Source organism: Oncorhynchus clarkii, chromosome 1 (genome assembly GCF_045791955.1).
Source record: "Oncorhynchus clarkii lewisi isolate Uvic-CL-2024 chromosome 1, UVic_Ocla_1.0, whole genome shotgun sequence".
Classification (NCBI taxonomy): Eukaryota; Metazoa; Chordata; class Actinopteri; order Salmoniformes; family Salmonidae; genus Oncorhynchus; species Oncorhynchus clarkii.
In genome coordinates this window covers 65,442,877-65,462,909 of record NC_092147.1, presented here as the reverse complement: position 1 = coordinate 65,462,909, position 20,033 = coordinate 65,442,877, and the positions used below count along the sequence as shown (strand labels likewise).

Here is a 20,033-nt window from a genome sequence, read left to right as displayed (position 1 = left end):
AGCTAGCTACCATCCCAACCGCAACGTAAACCAAAAAAGACCAACAACACAAAATAGACTAATGGGTTACAATAGTGAGTGGTGTTTACAAACGAACTATACAAAATAACGTAAATAGCTTAGTTGTGATTAAATGTTTTCCACAAACAGCTACGTGTAGCGTACTTGGACACCGGGAGCCCCACACCGAATAGACTGAAGCAACGGGGCTCTTCTCGCAGGCTCAATTTCCCTACTTGAGAGCATTGCGAACCGTAGGTCGGAACTTTTGACCTGGTTACACGTTCATTGAATGTCACAGCAATTTTTCGGCATTTTTTGTTATTTCTGTACTCCAAAGAATCTGACGAAGTTGGCTTTTTTACACTGAAGCTGAATTGCTTATTATTACGTGAATATTGTTCCGTACTATGGTTGCCATTTTCACGCTATTTTGAAACTTTGAGGTTTTATTTGACATAGCACCCTCTATTAATTCAATAGGATCTCAATGGTATAAATCATCTCGCTTCGCTTTGGTCATCACTAATTCACAAAGCCATACACCACGCCCATTTCTACAATTTACCTCATTATAATCTGATTTTAAACCAAACCTTAACCATACTGTTAGCCTTATGCCTAACCTAACATTTAGACCAAAAAGCACGTTTTTGTTTTCATAAATGTTTACCATATAACCATTTTGACTGCGTTATCTAGTGGAAAACTTTCGCCTCTCTGATTTGGCTCTATCTACACCGGATATATGTCACGTCTCCATAGTCATAATATCCGCAACAAGTTCGCTGATGTCTAGTATGAGGTTATGAAGCTAGCTAGCTCGCTAACGTATTATGTTATAGTTGCGATATAACCAGACGTACTTATTAAACCACAAACTGTGAATACGCAATAGTGAATACATGTACCTTCACACACACACACATATATATATATATATATATATATATATATATATAGTATGGTAATCTAGCCAGCATTTCAACGTTAGCTTCCCCATTTGAAGAGTTGTTACTGCTAACGTAAGCTTGAGAGCAGCTTTCGTTCAATTTTTCGAAATGGGACGAGGTGGTGGTCGGAAGCGTGGAAAAGGCAATGGACCTCCATTTGATATGGGCCCAAGGGTGCCTGATCCATTTGACATGGGTCCAGGTTGGTGTGGGCCGCCTGCATCTTTTGGTCCTTTTCACGGTGGCCCAGGTCCACATCCTAACTTTATGGGAGATCCAATGATGCACGGCCCCATGCCACCTGATTATCACGGATATGAGCCAGGCTATGGACCAATGGGTCCAGGTGGCCCCATGGATGGATGTTTAGATGGGCCACGGATGGATGGACCAGGTATGCCCGGACCATATGATCCAATGATGTGCAATGGACCCAGACCAATGCCCCCAGGTATCCCGCCCCCTGGTATTCCTCCCCTAGATATGCCGCCCATGGTTCCGCCTCCGGTGGACAACCCTGTCTTTCCTTCACCCTGGCAAAGCGAGGTAATCTTATAAAGACAACTTGTTGTGCCTTGTGCATATTGTAAATTCTTAATTTAAACTTGTAAAAAACTCATTTAGTGTTATAGTAACATGACATGGTTTAAATGGCCCTAACATGGTTTTAAAGTAATTCCTAACATCAAGTCTGCCTCCTTTAGGCCAACCCTTACGCTGTTCCTCCATCATTGTGGGTAAGTGCCACTGTGTCTGTTCTGTCCTGTCCTGTCATCTCTGTGATACAATTTTAATTAAATGTATGTTCTGCTGAGCCTCAACTTCTCACAGGCTCCGTTTCTCTTCCCGACAACAGCCCGTCCCGACAACCGCCTCCCCTCCGACTGAGACGACTGTAGTTCCTTATGTGTGGGGACACTGCCGGGACTCTGAGGTTCTTCAGCTTGATCCACCCCAGACTGATGAACAGAAGACCAAAGACTCAAAGAAGGACAAAAAAGCAGGACAGAAAAAGAGCTATAATGACAAGTAATGATCATTATGTCAACAATTTGGATGTCATCATCACTTTGGATTAGTGTTTGATTGCATACAGTAGTTTGCTCTTCCATACATGAGATTAGCTTTCATGTATAAGTTCTGCTTATACATGACGCATATGTTTTTTCCTCTCAACATTTATAAATCATAGGCCTCCTCCACCTGGAAGATCCAAGGGGGTCATCTCATTCATAGGGGTAAGTCCAAAAGCTGAGAAGCCTGCTTGAAGGGAAGGTTCTTCATCTCCACTAGTAAACATTGCATTCTCAAGTTTTGCTCTCCCCCCACAGCCAACTTATGGCTACATCGAAAGAGACGATCTCAATAAATATTCCTTCACTTTTGATGCTTTTCTCGGAGTCCCCAAGAACATGATACCTGGGGTCAGGGTGCATTTTACAGCTTACAAGGAGAAGGTGGGTCACTTTAGACATTTTTTGCTATATATAGTTATACAGACATTTTCAGGAGTTTGTGAACCATTAGTTTTCATTGTATTTTAAATAATGCGTCTTGTTTTTTTCCCCTCTTTGTATAATAAACCCAGGCCGGGGAGTATGCCACTGGTGTGTCTGTACCTCCAGGGGGTACTGAGGAGATTGATTCCACCATTATTGAAGGTTTTGTCTGCAATGTTATCCTGGAGCAGCAGGTGATAGAACTCTGTAGCACACAGGGGGAAAAAGTATTCAGTCATAACTTTATTAAAGTTCTAATCACTGCCATAACTAGATGTTTATTGTAAGGTAACTTGATTATATGCTTGGCTTGTTATGACTAGTATTTGGCTTCTCATTTAAATATGTTCTTGTTGCTATTAACATAATTATGTGCCCTCACACAGCCTGGTGCAAAGCCGAAACCTGGCCAAATTGAGGCCAACATCGACGGCATGTCAAGAGCACTGCTTTACTCGGAGAAGGACTACACCATCACTCTGTTTCAAGGGGACCATGTGATGTTCAACTTGTTGACCGACATAGTTACCCAAAAAATTAGAGCCACTAATATTCGGCCAAAGACACCACAGACTTTTAAGATCACTGGAGAGAAGAGGGAGGTGGTGAGTCTAAAGTCTGAGTGGCATATCTTCATTTTGGTTACAAATTCTGACATAAACTTTGGTCCTGATGAGCTCTACGCCATTTTATTCAGCTCAGTATGACCACACCTGAGTCAAATAATAATCTATTCAAGATCTTCAATTGAGACCACCATTTTTTAAAGACATGCTCCCGTACTTTGGTGACTACTAAGTATTTTTAAACCTCCCACATTGGGTTGGATGTGTCATTGTGTAGTTCTTACATGCATAATCTATGAGCAGAATTACTGTCTCACCTCAATTAGCCACAAAACCCCTAGTTTGAAGCAGTTTTGTTGGAAGCTGTTATGTGCCATTTTCCCCCACGTGGGCCAGCCCCCTAGAAATTTGAGTTCAACTAATGAGCTTCAGCCTCTCACCATATGAGTGACAGCTAGCAAGATGGACGTGATGCACCCACAGCAGCGCGAGTGCAATGACATGGTGCACATATGTGACGTAGTAGACAATTTTCAGGGACCACTTTTGGTTCAAACGCTACTTTCAGAGCTACTGGCTGAAAAGTATACAAAAGTAACTGAGAATCCCTTTAAATCAAGTGTGTTGGAGCTGGGCTGGAACAAAATACGGCACACATAGCGGCTCTATGGGACCAGAGTTGGCCATCCCCACTGTAGCTAGTTGTTGATACATTTTTTGTACTCTCCACCAGGGTGTTATAAAGAGTGTAAAGTGTGATTCTGGTACCATCATGGCAGCGAACCAGAACAACCTGCCCTTTGAAACCACTGAGAACATGAGTCTAACTGAGTTCACCATTATGGATGAGGTGGACTTTACAGTTGTCACAGTGAGTATAGTGTCTTTCCCATCCACATAATTCAGTGGCAAATTGAGTTTGTTGACACTGAATGATGATCAGTTTGTACCTGGGAGTGATGTTAGGACCCTCTGTGCAGGTTCTGGTCCCAAGTATAGCAATGTTGTTGAAATTATTTGTTGATTGATTTATACATTTGACGTTAACATAATGTCATTTGTTTTCATTAGATCAAAAATAAGGAGAAGGCCATCAGAGTAAGGAAACTGAAAGAGTGCTCAGTGACACTGGAAGAAACCATGGAGAAGATAGTTGAAGACCCTGCAGGAAACGAGAAGGTGGGGCACAGTTCAGTGCAAATTATGATAGGTGCCAACTGGTGAAAAATCTCCTGTCATTCAGAGTGGAGTACTCTCATCTGTGACATACCCAGTAATGTCCTTATTACTGTGTCTCCAGTGGAAGCCAGTGGCCCCAGTGGAGGAGGTGCTGCTCCAGAGGACTGTGGTGTTTGAGGACATTAGCGCTGCGCAGCATGCAGGAACGGTCATTAAGGTCTCCAAAAAGCAGCAGGTACGTGTGGTACTGAAAGAATGTACAAATCAAATATTATTGTTGTGTTCTTGTTGGGAAAAGTTTGGGTGGTCAAATCATATATTTTAGAATGTGTTTTCTCATTTTCCTTCCAGGAGCAGGGCCTTTTGGAGGCATTGGTGGGTGGCACACAGAAGCAGCTATTGTTTGGAGCAGCTGACGTTCTGACTGAAGCCACCATGTGTGACGGAGACAAGGTTCACTTTAACATCTCCACCAGCCGTGAGACTAAGGAGGAGCGTGCCATCAACGTGGAGATTCTCTCAGAGACGTTTGAGGAGTCAACAGAGCAACGCAGAACCGTAAGATCACTTTTAGAATGTGGTACAGGATGCCATTAAGTCGGAGTCTGGCTAGGTTTTTCCACTTGATGTATGACAACTTTACACACTGAAGAAAGGTGGGATGTTTCATGTAATGGAATTTTTATAAAAAATGCCTAATATTCTTTGCACAGCATGTCTAAGTGAAGTGTTTTCCCCTCTAGGGTGAGGTGGTGCAAGCTGGGGATCTGTCTGGGACCATTAAGTGCCATCAGAGCCCCCAGCTGCTGTTCTTCCATTTGACCGAGGTCATGGAGGAGAAGAAATTGAACATCTCGGAGAAGGTGAAGTTCAGTGTCATTTCGGTGAGTCTCCATGGTGCTGTGATCCGATTGGCACGTCAAAATTAATATCAATTGGTATTCAGTGCCCTCTGTAAGTGTTCACACCCCTTGATTTATTCCACATTTTGTTGTGTTAAAGCCTGAATTTAAAATGGATTAAATTTAGATGTTTTGTCACTGGCTTACACACAATACCCCATAATGTCAAAGTGGAATTATGTTTTTTTTTAAATGTTACGAATGAATTATAAATGAAAAGCTGAAATGTCTTGAGTCAATAAGTATTCAACCCCTTTGTTATGGTAAGCCTAAATAATTTCAGGAGTAAACATTTGCTTAGAAAGGCTCATAATAAGTTACATGGACTCATTCTGTATGCAGTAATAGTGTTTAACATAATTTTTGAATTACTACCTCATCTCTGTCCCCCACACATTTAATTTGTGTGCCATTTGCCAGCAGCATACCACCCTGCATAACACCCTGCATCCCACTGCTGGCTTGCTTCTGAAGCTAAGCAGGGTTGGTCCTGGTCAGCCGCTGGATGGGAGACCAGATGCTGCTCAAAGTGATGTTGGAGGGCCAGTAGGAGGCACCCTTTCCTCTGGTCTAAAAAAAACAAAATATCCCAATGCCCCAGGGCAGTGATTGGGGACATTGCCCTGTGTAGGATGCTGTCTTTCGGATGGGAAGTTAAACGGGTGTCCTGACTCTCTGTGGTCACTAAAGATCCCATGGCACTTATCGTAAGAGTAGGGGTGTTAACCCCGGTGTACTGGCTAAATTCCCAATCTGGTCTTCATACTATACCATCATGGCCACCTAATCATCCCCAGCTTACAATTGGCTGATTCACCCCCCTCCTCTCCCCTGTAACTACTCCCCAGGTCGTTTCTGTAAATGAGAACGTGTTCTCAGTCAACTTACCTGGTAAAATAAGGGTAAAATAAACACATAAAATTATCTGTAAGTTCCTTCAGTCAAGCAGTGAATTTCAAACACCGATTCAACCACGAAGACCAGGGAGGTTTTCCAATACCTTGCAGAGAAGGGCACCTATTGGTAGATGGTGATCATGGTGAAGTTATTAATTACACTTTGGATGGTGTATCAATACACCCAGTCACTACAAAGATACAGGCGTCCAGAGTCCTTCCTAATTCAGTTGATGGAGAGGAAGGAAACCGCTCAGGGATTTCACAATGAGGCCAATGGTGACTTTAAAACAGTTATAGAGTTTAATGGCTGCTCCAGAGTCCAATGGTGGCGAGCTTTACACCACTTCAGCCGACGCTTGACATTGCGCTTGTGTGCGGCTTAGGCTTGTGTGCGGCTCCTCGGCCATGGAAACCCATTTCATGAAGCGCTGACGAACAGTTGTTGTGCTGACGTTGTTTCTAGAGGCAGTTTGGAACTCTGTGGAGAGTGTTGCAATTCACAATAACAAAACTTAAAAGTTGACCAGGGCAGCTCCAGCAGGGAATACATTTGACGAACTGACTTGTTGGAAAGGTGGTATCTTATGACAGTGCCACATTGAAAGTCACTGAGCTCTTCAGTAAGGCCATTCTTCTGCCAGTGTTTGTCTATGGAGATTGCATGGCTGAATGCTCAATTTTATACACCCGTCAGCAATGGGCGTGGCTGAAATAGCAGAATCCACTAATTTGAAGGGGTTTCCACATACTTTTATATATAATGTATATTAGTGTTTTAATTTTCATTGGTCTTATACAAATGTTACATTTTTTTCTTCCATTCTGACATTAGAGTATTTTATGTAGATTGTAAAAAAAAATTAAAAAAATAAGACAATAAAATCCATTTTAATCTCACCTTGTAGCACAACAAAATGTGAAATATGTCAAGGGGTGTGAATACTTTCTGAAGGCATGGTACATCCAACTAGCTATTTCAAATCAAATGTTATTTGTCACTTGTGCCGAATACAACCTTACCGTGAAATGCTTACTTACAAGTCATTAACCAACAATGCAGTTCAAGAAATAGAGTTAAGAAAATATTTACTAAATAAAAGTAACACAAAATAACAATAACGAGGCTATATACAGGGGGTACCGGTACCGAGTCAATGTACGGAGGATACAGGTTAGTCGATGTAATTTGAACATGTAGGTACGGGTAAGATGACTATGCATAGATAATAAACGGCGAGTAGCAGCAGTATAAAAACAAAGGGGGGTGGGGGGGGGGGGGGGGGGTTGTCAATGTTAATAGTCAGGGAGGCCATTTGATTAATTGTTCAGCAGTCTTATGGTTTGGGTGTAGAAGTTGTTAAGGAGCCTTTTGGACCTAGACTTGGCACTCCACTACCGCTTGCTGTGTAGCGCCTTACAGTCGAATGCCGAGCAGTTGCCATACCAGGCAGTGATGCAACCGGTCAGGATGCTCTCGATGGTGCAGCTGTAGAACTTTTTGAGGATCTGGGGACCCATGTCAAATCTTTTTAGTCTCCTGCCCTCTTCACGACTGTCTTGGTGTGTTTGGACCATGATAGTCTGTTGGTGATTTTGACACCAATGAACTTGAAACTCTCGACCTGCTCCACTACAGCCCCGTTGATGTTAATGGGGGCCTGTTCGGCCTGCCTTTTCCTGTAGTCCACGATCAGCTCCTTTGTCTTGCTCACATTTTTGTTTTATTCATATTTTTGTTATTTTTATGTTTTTCTTTTAACTCTTTCAATTTTCTCCTAGCTTGAAACCGCTGAAGGAGGCAACCAAGCGATTAGGATCAAACGCCTTACCGACAGTGTTCTTACCCCTGTTCTTACCGCTGTGCCCAAGCTAAGGGGCGTGGCGGCAAAGGAAAAGGTTGGTTTATGATGGAACAAAGGCCAGTGACTTTGGGGGATGTCATATTCACTTAAGGGATAGACATGTGGCTGTCTGTGTTGTCTTTAACTGTCTATTTCCTATTATTGTCTATTACAGAAGAAGATGACCATCAAACTGATGAGAGACCCAAATGACCTCATCAAGGGCACAGGTGTCAAAGTAGAGAATAAAGAGGATGATCCCACGTGAGTTTGATTGTAATTAGTAGTAGTATTGGTTCCAACATGAAGTCAAGGTAAAGTATCATTGTGTGATGATTTTGGATGTCATTTGTTGGAACAGCCACAACTACCCTGAAATCTAAAAATGTATCCCCTAGAGTCGATGTCCTCGCCACTGTGGAAATAGAATTAGCATAATAATTAAAAAAATCCCTATCAAAATCCGTCAGTTTAAGTTTCCACCACACAGTTGAAGTTTTTTGCATGGGATGCGTCTCAATCCACTGCATCCGCCGATGTCGCCCTTCCGCAACAGCAGTGAAAGATGGCAGTGCTGGAGCGATGATAGTCAGACCATGAGGCATCCCGAAAATCGGTCTTCTCACACAAACGTCTGTAGCGTTCCGAACAGTTTGGCCCGCAAACTATTATGACTCCTTTTTGGTCTCACAAACACGATGGTGTTCTCTGTTTTTCTCTACGACCCCAAAAGCGTCACGGTACTCTGTCTGAACCGTTTGGGCTGCACACTAATATGAACCCTCTGTGGAAAGATGAGTCTCTCACGAACACTTATGTCGTTTGTTTTGCTCTAGGATGCTCACAAGACTAGTCTGAAGGTAGCCAGGTACCAGTTTTATAAAAATAATGGAAGTATATATATAGTTAAGAAGTATAAATGTAGTTAGTTTAGTGCCTAAAATAAGGGGTTAAATCAGTGTTTCCCAAACTCAATCCTCAGGACCCCGTGGGGTGCACTTTTTTTTTTAAGCTTTAATTATTTGAATCAGCAATATCAGATATAGGATAGACACTTCAGAACAAACTTCCTTTGCTTATAATGCTTATAATGTTTTTCCATGGGCTAATAAAGTAAGGCCAAATTCAATTTTTCATATTTTTTTTAATATATATTTTTTTGATACGTTAAGGGGTCCTAAAACTCAAAATCAAATAGCTAAATTATCCTTGGTTCGACCACCTTTAATAAACAATTCCATATGTTAGCATAGTAGGACACCCCCTCCCACACCCCCACCCGCTTAGACTCCAGAGGGTTAAGAGATGTGCTCGAAGTCATTTCCCTCATTCTTTTGTGCACCAGCAACGACAAACCTGCCTCGGAGAAGTCAATCAAGATGAAATCAGTCATAAATATTCTGGTGTCAAAACCTGCTGGCTCTGGATCTGGTGGCAAAGACTCCGACAGCAGCCAGCGGAGATACGGACACAGGAGCCCCAGCCTAGACCAGTTTGGCCGGGTGAAGAAAAGGCGGAGCACAAGCAGGGAGCGCAAAGAGCAGGGTGGTAGATGCAAGTACAGGCGCAGTCGCAGCAGGAGCCGGGGCAGGGAGAGGAACAGGAGACGAAGCCACAGTCTGGAGAGAAAAGATTACAACCAAAGGAGCGGCAGCAAAAAGAGAACTTCCTCGAAAAGGAGCTGCAGCAAGGAGCGAGATGGAAGTAGTCAGAGGAGCTCCAAGAATGGTTCAAGCCCAGTAAGTAGATATCCAGATAGAATGAATGATGAGCTAGAAAGAAAGAAGAGGGAACTAGAGGAGCTAAATGAGTTGATATACCGCAAGAGAGCCATAGTTGCCATGGAGAAACATGGTGGAGTTCCCAATTTCTTCTCAGAAGTGAAGCCTATGGAGAAGACCTGCTTTGACTACAATCATGGAATGGCAGAGCTTCCTACACAACCTAAACCACCAACTGACATCAAACCCAAGTCCATTCTGAAGATACGCTCAGACCATGTCGCAGGTCCACTTTTCCCAATGCAGGTCAGTTGTCATTTTTAAACGTTTCAATCATGTAGATAATCGTTTGTTCACTCTCAATCATTTTTAAGAGCTGGTTATATTTCATTAGAATAGTCCACTGTGCGCCGGTGCTTTTTTTAGTTATCATATATTGGCAAAAGAAACATTAAATCATCAGCCTGATGAGCAATTTGTGAAATCAAATCATTTCTATGAAATGGGGGGGGGGGGGAGTCCAATTATAAATGTTTTGTTTATTCTCTCCAGACTGAACTCCCTAAAGCTCAACCTCTTGATCAAAGGCTTGTGGAACAATACGGTTATGACGTTGAGACGCCCTATAAACCACACTCTGCCCAACCACCCTACACCCAAACATCCAGTCAGAAGTCCTATTATGAACGTTCACTTGCTGGGCATCCTGTTCCTGACTTATCTGCCAAGTATGATCCATATGAGCAGACTTCTAGAGAGCACCTGTCGCAACCTTCTCCAGTTCGCCAAACACCTCTTGACCCTTATTCTTCAAATCGACCTCCCATTCGAGAGTCTCAGGAAAAGAACTCTAACCTGAACACCCAGCTCGCCCGTTTCCTCAACACCCTCAACAAAGGTGTGGATGCCGGTCTGCTGTCAGCTATGGTCAAGGAGTCTCAAGAGGAGATTGCTGGTATTCAGGAAGATAGTTCCATACTTCAAAAGCCTTATTGCGAGTTGCTTGACCGTGGGGATGAAGATCAGTACAGAGATGAGCCCTGTACAGAGGAAGAGCCAGAGTGCCCACGCAGGGGTATAATCGGGGAGCGAGTGAAGAACTCTGACGACTATGATAACTCCAGAAATGAAGACCGGCTGCTGCCTCACGAGAGGGCAATCCAGGAAGGTGGTGGCTTTCCCGGAATTCTTGGAATGATGTCCCACAGCCAGCTATTGAGAGAATCTGAACGTGTGGAAGAAGAGGACTTCCTCTATGGGGGTAAAGCCCCTGCAGCGACTGAGAAAGAGCACTGTGAGATACCTGGGCGGTCAGACAGGTACAGGGATAACAAGAGGTCCTGCTCAGCCAGAGTCCCGGTGGAGGAGACCAGGGAGCAGGATAGTCGGGAAAAGAAGCAGCACTTCGGCAAGATCAGGAGCCTGCTCCAGGACATCGGCTTGAATCTGGACACCTCAGAGGTCACCAAGCTGGCAGACAGGACCCAGGAGCGCCTCTACGGGACAAAGTCATCCAAACACTCATCCTCAGAGAGAGAGACGAAGCACTCATCTAGGCGGGGAGATCGGCACCGCACCACCGACGACTCTGATTCCAAACACTTCCGGTCAGCCTCGCCATTCAGGTCTTCCCAGCGGGAGGTGTACCTCAGCCCCCAAGACACCTCGGAATATGGAGGTTTCCTTGACCCGGAAGAGGAGGCGGCCTTAGAGAGGGCCAGGCAGATGCAGAGCCTCACCAGGACAGTGAGCGTCTTGCCCCCCACCCCCTCCTCACAGCCTGGCACCTCCTATTCCACCACACTGTGGAACTGTCCTGAGAAGACCCAGCCCATCGTGCCTAAGAGTTGGCATAGCAAGGGTTGTAGTACCAACTATCTCTCATCACTGCCACCCGGTTCCTCAGGTCCCCCCGAACAGATTTCCCCAGTGTCATCCATGACAAACACGCCTGATGTTCCAGTTGGTCAACAAGCAGCCGGGGTGTATACTTTTACTTCACCTATGGGACAATCCCTTGACCTACTCACTGCCTTGCCCTCCTCCACTTATTATGGGCAGCCTAGTTCCCCCATGATACCGTTTGCAAAGACTCAGTTTACACAACAATTAAATATATTGAATCAAGTGACTATATCAAATCCTACAAGGGATGTCTTGAGTCAAATCCTCCAAGTCACCAACCAGTCTAGATGCCTCAAGGTGATTGAAACAGTCAAAAGTGTGTCTGGTGCACAGCAGGATTCACCAAGACAAAATATCACCATACCTCTCCAGATCAAAACACAAAGCCCTGATTCTATAGGTGGAAAGCCCTCTCCTCCCCCTCAATCACCAGAGACTCGGGGTCCACCAGTGACAGAAGACGATATCAAGGCCAAACAGAAGAAAAGGGTATGTTGTGTTTTTTTTCATTCCGTGTGTTGAAGTTAGGAAACATTTTACCTGTCTGATTGTGTTACATTTGTGTATGATATACAAGCCACACCTTCAGTCCTTGGTGTTGTTTACATTTGAATTACAGTATAGGCCTACAGTATAGGGCAGTTATCAGGAATTTACCATTACACACAACATAAATACTCTTGAGAAAAGTTTAGTGTGTACAGAATTTTTGTAGTCCCAAATCTATTAAATTGCTTCTGATATGTTCTGGTTTTAGTGCACGCTGGCAAGTCAGTCCCAATCTGCTTAATTTAGGAGTTGACTGTATTTACATTGGATAGACTTTGTGTGTCTCAATTTGTCACTGTTTTGTAGCTGGAGCAGTTTAACCTGCGGATGAGACAGAAGAATCAGGAGAGGAAGAACGATACTCGTGACACTAGGATAAACACAACAGGTACCAGATAACCCCTTAGAGTAAGGTTGAAACGTAGCAATATGGCCAGCCACAAATTGTAGCTTAGGTTAAGATTAGGTGATGCCAGAACAAGTCAAGAGCTGTACATACCTGGCACTCAACACAAATTAAAGTATAGGATGAGTTGATACCATAGGTGTCAAGAGACTGATATGGAGGAAATATAGGTAGGTTTGAGTCTTCACTTCAGTTTTACTTGCACTTATTACAGCCATAGTTAATCAGGTTTAAGTGATATCTTAGATTGCTTTAGCTATGATATTTTCTGTAACATAAATATGACATTTTTATTATTGTGTTAGGGCTTGGTCTCGCTCAGAAAGTTTAGGTAACATTTTATTTAATGTCTACCACGTTGCTTCACAAAGCATAGCCTTGTGTCTTGGAAGACCACATCAATGCCTGTTTATTTGCTTTGAAAGCCCTGGCCTTGTAACAATTGACCAGTTTGGTGCTTGCATTACACAATTTTAAGACAAGTATGTCCTAGTAAGAAAGTGCCCATGCTTGGTTTATGCTCACATAGAAGCATTTAAATATATATTTATCTTCCACTGTGCATGCAATTCAATATTTTGATGAAAACATGTATTGCCCTCTGCGTGCAATACAATTTATGAACATGGTGGTCTTCAAGTGCTTTTGCACAGACAAACTAATAATAACAGAAACAATAGACTGACATAGACTCCCATGTTCCTTTAATCTCGACAGGAGTTGCTCTCAATATAGATATTCATGTTAGCTAGCTTTAACATGTAATGTTTTCTCCAACAGCTGAAGGTAAGTATTTTAGCAAACTTTGCATCAATAGGTCTTCAGCTGTTGAATTGTATTTTTGTTTGTTTAGTACAATACTTCAATACTTTTAGGACTTTTTTAGAATTACCGTAAGTTTCTTGATTAGGGAATCTCTACTGCTAGGGAGAATTTTACCTGAATAGGGGACTTGTTAGTGTTGTTTTCACTCCAAAACAGGGATAAACGTTGTCAATCTGACGACTAGCTAGGGCCTGCACAATGAGGGTGTGGTCTGGTAGTACTACACAAACAAGATCAAGCTAGGTCAGTTAGTGTGTAAGGTGTCTTTAGTGTCAAATATTTCTCATACCTCAGTTCATTAGGAGAGTTCTGTTATAGCACGAGACTAAGTTAACTAACTGCTGGAGGACGTAGTCTTGAGTGTCAGCTCCGTCAGTTCTGGGCCAAAGGTGGAAGAAAAACAGCCAGCCTGCAGAGACCCAAGAGCTGGAGCACAGGTCAATCCTCGCAGTAACGTCAACCTAGCAGAGCCCCTGTGAAGCTAACCCATACATTTACCCTGTCTCATTATTGCATTTTTACAGGAAAAGTTCCCAAAGTTACCTATGCCAACACTGAGCCTAGGAACGTGTGGATCTGTGGACACTCGCTTGTATATTGGGCAGAGATGAGGGCCAAGTCGCCTGAGATTGGCATGCAGTTGGGCATGGACCCCAGCAGTGTGCGGGTGTGGTGGAAGGGCACACAGGGCATGACGTGGGCCCAGCTGCTTCCCCAGTTAGACCAGCTGAAGATCAAGTGGCCCAAACCGGACGTGGTCATCCTGCACCTGGGTGGTAACGATCTGGGTACCCAAAGCCCTGAGGCCCTTATGTCATCTGTGAAGAAGGACCTGACCTCCGTGAGAAGCATTTTCCCACAATGCCGGTTGGTCTGGTCCGACATCTTGCCCCGGATGTCGTGGAGGCAAACGGAGGACAGCGAAGCAGTGGACAATTTTAGGGCCGTCATCAACAGAAGAGTTCACGCCATCATCGCAGAGCTAGGTGGCACTGCTCTGACCCATGAAAACATCACGTGTTGCTCAGACGCAGGCCTGTACAGGCCAGATGGGGTTCATCTGTCTGGTAAAGGTATTGATACTTTCAACTTGAACCTGCAGGACTTTTTGGAGAAGTGGGAGACCGAGGCAAACAATGTTCCTGAAATTACTTAAGAAATGACCAATTAATGTTTTTTTTTTAGGGTGGGGGTATTTTCATATCTCTATTGTAATCGTTTCCTCTCTGTGCTGGATACCAACCTAAGGGTTGATTTAGATGTAATGTAACTTCATTGCAAATAATACATTCTGTTATCGGTGTATCCAGTTTGATTAAATGCTGTATGTAATCTTACTTTTTTTAGTTTTAGCATACTGATGATTAGCATGTTCTGTTTATCCACTAAGTGTCAGGCTTTTACTTATTGTATACATTTTGTTGGCCCCCCAAAAAATAAACTAGACAATTGGGAAATATTGTGTTCCTGGCATTTTCATTCTGCTCCAAATCCTTTGAGATATGAAACTGCTGCTTGAATGCCTCTTACTAGGTAGTGCCTGTAAATTATGGTGGTGAAAGTGTGCCAAAGGGATACCAGAGAACTAACGAAAAGTCTTCAGTTTAGTGGAAGTTCTTACATAGTCTCTGTCTTGTCTAAACATATACTCACTCGATTTCTAAGTTCATTTCTGAAGAAAATGTTATTGTCCAAAGTGTACACGTCCAACAGAAATTCTACACGTAAACAAGGTTTATTTGTACACTCCTGCTAAAGCTTTTCTAGTGTAGTAGTTAGCTAGCAGATTATTGGCCACTCCAAGGTTCTCTTATGTATTAGAATTCCTTTTATTTCTAACTTGTCCATTTGAGTTTTTTCCCCCCACTGCTTCCAAGCTGTTAGGTTGCCTGTGGCTGACCAGCGGTATGCTTCTTCCTCCAATCTATCCAGGAGTCGCTTTACTCTTTTCCTAGGATGACCTCAGGACTAGGTTTTGAACATCCAACAAGAGCAAACATTAAGTACATTTTACATTTGAGACATCTTTGGAAATGATACAGCATTCTGCATCATCAATAAAAGATCTGTGAAATCAAGTGTTAATGTACAGTGTACCATATTGTAGTATCATATTTTGTAGTTATGTCACCATTATTTTGTTAGTGTATTGTGTTTTTGTATTCAATTTATCAAAATATAAAAGTCTGTACCATAGGTGACATTGGGGTGTGCATGTTGTGACATATGACATTGTGTGCTTGTTGAGAGGAAAGAGACGTAGCGGACAGAGTATCAAGAATAATGAAAATGCATCCACTTTGTCTTTCAGAACTGTAAAAAAAAAAAAGTTTGACCGGGGTGTGTTTTTTGTGGATAGTCTCTGTTTGAAATGTTTCTTAAAAATAAATGTACCCCGCTGCCATAAGGATTGTTACTAAACTTACTGGTATTCCTATCTTTTCACTCTTAAAATATCATTATGCTGTGACAAACACCAGCCTATTATGGTAATTTTACATTAGATTGAAAGGCTACCAAAATGTATACCATATTGGTATGCACTACTTAGACCCAAGCTTTTGATGCAACACACATTTTCAGTATAGCCATGCTAATAAATTGTTGAACATAACTCAAATGAATTGCAATTTAAATGGACATGGCTAAAGCTGCTCGTCTGAATTCAACTAGGCAGACAAAAGTAAGCTGATGATTACACAAAAGACAACTCAAAACCAGTGCTTTCAGAAATGTTAAGCCTTCACAGACTCGAGGCGCGTTCCTCTACCCAGTTGTTACTGCAGCATGCCAGATATTACAAAGCCTGGATGGGTATTTTCTGTATCAGCTAATCACAGAGATGCGTTCCTATGCTGAGACGTTGCTGACGCCTGACACATCTTACTACACCTGGATAGGTATTTAAAGTACCAGCTAAACCAGTGTTTCCTAATCTTGGTCCTCGAGGACCCCTAGACACCTCGAGGACCCCTGATATAAAATGGTCAACTAATCATCAAGCCCTCGATGAGCTGAATGAGGTGTGTTTGTACAGGGCTACAATAACGATGTGTACTGTTGGGGGACCAGGGTTATATAGCAATTTGTCAGTCGATGATAGTCGATGACGTGGCACGCAACCATTGGTTGTTACGTTGCTTCGCCTCATATGTTATGCTGCGTTCACATCACAGGAGGTTGGTGGCACCTTAATTGGGGAGGACGGGCTTGTGGTAATGGCTGTAGCGGAATCGGTGGAATGGTATCAAACACATAGTTTGATGCCAAATATATTTTATTTTTGAGATTCTTCAAAGTAGCCACCCTTTGCTTTGATGACAGCTTTGCACACTTGGTATTCTCTCAACCAGCTTCAAGGGGTAGTCACCTGGAATCCATTTCAGTTAACAGGTGTGCCTTGTTAAAAGTTAATTTGTGGAATTTCTTTCCTCCTTAATGCGTTTGAGCCAATCAGTTGTGTTGTGACAAGGTAGGGGTGGTATACAGAAGATATCCCTATTTGGTTAAAAAAAAAACATGTCCATAATATGGCAAGAACAGCTCAAATAAGCAAAGAGAAACGACAGTCCATCATTACTTTAAGACATGAAGTTCAGTCAATCCGGAAAATTTCAAGCTTTGAAAGTTTCTTCAAGTGTCGTCGCAAAAACCATCAAGTGCTATGATGAAACTGGCTGTCATGAGGACCGCCACAGGAAAGAAATACCCAGAGTTACCTCTGCTGCAGAGGATAAGTTCATTAGAGTAACCAGCCTCAGAAATTGCAGCCCAAATAAATGCAGTAACAGACACATCTCAACATCAACTGTTCAGAGGAGACTGCGTGAAAGAAACAACTACTGAAGGACACCAATAATAATAAGAGACTTGATTGGGCCAAATTTTAGATTTTTGCTTAAACCACTGTGTCTTTGTGAGGCGCAGAGTAGGTGAACGAATGATCTCCGCATATGTGGTTCTCACTGTGAAGCAATGAGGAGATGATGTTGTGGGGGTGCTTTGCTGGTGACACTGTGATTTATTTAGAATTAAAGGCACACATTCTGCAGTGATACGCCATCCCATCTAGTTTGTACTTAATGGGACTATCATTTGTTTTTCAACAGGACAATGACCCAACACACCTCCAGGCTGTGTAAGGACTATTTGACCAAGAAGGAGAGTGATGGAGTGCTGCATCATATGACCTGGCCTCCACAATCACCCAACCTCAACCCAGTTGAGATCGTTTGGGATGAGTTGGACCACAGAGTGAAGGAAAAGCAGCCAACAAGTGCTCAGCATATGTTGGAACTCCTTCAAGAACTCCTTGGCAATCATGAAGTGGCGCAGCGGACTAAGGCACTGCATCTCAGTGCTAGAGGCTTCACTACAGACACCCTGGTTTGAATCCAGGCAGTATCACAACCGGCCATGATTGGGAGTCCCATAGGGTGGCGAATAATTGGCGCAGCGTCGTCCGGGTTTGGCCGGTGTGGGTCATCAATGTGAATAAGAATTTGTTCTGAACTGACTTGCCTCGTTAATGAGTATGATAAAGGTTAAAGTCAAAGGGTTGCTACTTTGAAGGGTTTAACACTTTCTTGGTTACTACATGATTCCCTGTGTGTTATTTCATAGTTTTGTCTTTACTATTATTCTACAATGTAGAAAATAGTAAAAATAAAGAATGAGTAGGTGTGTAAACTTTTGAGTGGTTGTTAAAGGAATTTAACAATTCCTATATGTGTTCATTAACCAATTCAATTTAAATCACTGTCTGTTTCTAAGAATTTGTAAGATTCTTATTTGCATAAAATGGACAGAGACCAATCTACCAAAATTAGCCAATAGCATTTATTCTCGAGAGCGCTGGTCATAATACAATGTACATTGATTTATATACCACACATTTCGTCATAGCGTCTTGAAGGCTCCTCCTACTCTCCGACAAGGAAAAAGCTACTTCTAAAGTTCATTCCAACCCACTAGCGCACATACATGACACACTATATCTGGCTTAACTCCTGAAGTCCCACCATAGTGTATTACCACTTAGCAGACAGTTCCAGTCCCCCCCAGATACGGAAAACCTGGAGGGGCTCTCACTGTCTTATTTTATGTCCACAGAGTTATAGCCGGGTCGGTTCAAACATAGGTTAAGGATCCTCTTTGTTTTCGTTAAACACACACACATGTATTCCTCTCTTCCCCCCTCCAACCGAGTTGGAGCTGTGTTTATTATTTTTAATTACTCCTTGTTCATGCTACATAACCTCTAATCCCCTAATGGTTAAGTTTCTGAGTAGAATTATTTAAATATTTATCTTAAACATAGATAAAATATCTTAACACTGGTACTGTGTGTATTTATATATATATAGTTTACATACACTTTGGTTGGAGTCATTAAAACTCATTTTTCAACCACTCCACAAATTTCTTGTTATCAAACTATAGTTTTGGCAAGTTGGTTAGGACATCTACTTTGTGCATGACACAAGTCATTTTTCCAACAATTGTTTACAGACAGATTATTTCACTTATAATTTACTGTATCACAATTCCAGTGGGTCAAAAGTTTACATACACTAAGTTGACTGTGCCTTTAAACAGCTTGGAAAATTCCCAAAAATGATGGCATGGCGTTAGAACTTTCTTATAGGCTAATTGACATCATTTCAGTCAATTGGAGGTGTACCTGTGGATGTATTTCAAGGCCTACCATCAAACTCAGTGCCTCTTTGCTTGACATCATGGGATATTCCAAAGAAATCTGCCAAGATTTCAGAAAAAAAATTGTAGACTTCCACAAGTCTGTTCTATCCTTGGGAGCAATTTCCAAATGCCTGAAGGTACCACGTTCATCTGTACTAACAATAGTACGCAAGTATAAACACCATGGAACCACGCAGCGGTCATACCGCTCAGGAAGGAGACGTGTTCTGTCTCCTAGAGATGAACGTACTTTGGTGCGAAAAGTGTAAATCAATCCCAAAACAACAGCAAAAGACCTTGTGAAGATGCTGGAGGAAACCGGTACAAAAGTATATTTTTCCACAGTAAAATGAGTCCTATATTGACATAACCTGAAAGGCCGCTCAGCAAGGAAGAAGCCACTGCTCCAAAACAGCCATAAAAAAGCCAGGCTACGGTTTGCAACTGCACATGGGGACAAAGATCATACTTTTTTGAGAAATGTCCTCTAGTCTGATGAAACAGAAATAGAACTGTTTTGCCATAATGACCATCGTTATGTTTGGAGGAAAAAGGGGGAGACTTTCAGGCCGAAGAACACATCCCAACTGTGAAACATGGGGGTAGCAGCATCATGTTGTGGGGGTGCTTTGCTGCAGGAGGGACTGGTGCACTTCACAAAATAGATGGCATCATGAGGAAAGAAAATTATGTGGATATATTGAAGCAACATCTCAAGACATCAGTCAGGAAGTTAAAGCTTGGTCGCAAATGGGTCTTCCAAATGCAGAACTGAAAAAGTGTGTGCGAGCAAGGAGGCCTACAAACCTGACTCAGTTACACCAGCTCTGTCAGGAGGAATGGGCCAAAATTCACCCAACTTATTGTGGGGGGCTTGTGGAAGGCTACCCAAAACGTTTGACCCAAGTTAAAAAAAAATGTATTGAAATGCTACCAAATATTAATTGAGTGTATGTAAACTTCTGACTCACTGAGAATGTGATGAAATAAATAAATGCTGAAATAAATAATTATATCTACTATTATTCTGACATTTCACATTCTTAACATACAGTGGTGATCCTAACTGACCTAAAACAAGGAATTTT

At 42.5% G+C, this 20,033-nt stretch overlaps 1 protein-coding gene across 2 annotated transcripts; it reads left to right on the top strand.

The window, feature by feature from the left end:
• The first annotated feature begins 781 nt into the window (after nt 1-781).
• On the top strand, nt 782-18,001 carry LOC139410904 (uncharacterized). 2 transcript variants are annotated; one of them, XM_071156564.1, is made up of 18 exons: nt 782-1,499; nt 1,658-1,690; nt 1,810-1,982; nt 2,146-2,191; nt 2,285-2,410; nt 2,542-2,646; nt 2,839-3,057; nt 3,752-3,889; nt 4,090-4,197; nt 4,319-4,432; nt 4,549-4,755; nt 4,941-5,081; nt 7,778-7,894; nt 8,015-8,103; nt 9,185-9,866; nt 10,113-11,954; nt 12,321-12,402; nt 13,770-15,679. In XM_071156564.1, exons 1-18 carry the CDS (start codon nt 1,062-1,064, stop codon nt 14,399-14,401), a joined length of 5,292 nt encoding a protein of 1,763 aa, XP_071012665.1. In that variant the 5' UTR covers nt 782-1,061; the 3' UTR covers nt 14,402-15,679. The 2 variants fall into 2 exon arrangements, with proteins under 2 accessions (XP_071012665.1, XP_071012674.1); XM_071156573.1 differs by lacking the exon at nt 13,770-15,679 and adding an exon at nt 17,355-18,001 and having other exon boundaries at nt 902-1,499.
• Nucleotides 18,002-20,033: the final 2,032 nt, after the last annotated feature.

What these genes read in the sequence shown, in the direction of transcription:
- LOC139410904 (XM_071156564.1), top strand. Translation starts at nt 1,062, where the DNA reads ATGGGACGAGGTGGTGGTCGGAAGCGTGGAAAAGGCAATGGACCTCCA. An exon ending in ATGTTATCCTGGAGCAGCAG is followed by an intron (nt 2,647 to 2,838) that starts GTGATAGAACTC and finishes GCCCTCACACAG; the next exon opens with CCTGGTGCAAAGCCGAAACC. An exon ending in CACTAGGATAAACACAACAG is followed by an intron (nt 12,403 to 13,769) that starts GTACCAGATAAC and finishes GCATTTTTACAG; the next exon opens with GAAAAGTTCCCAAAGTTACC.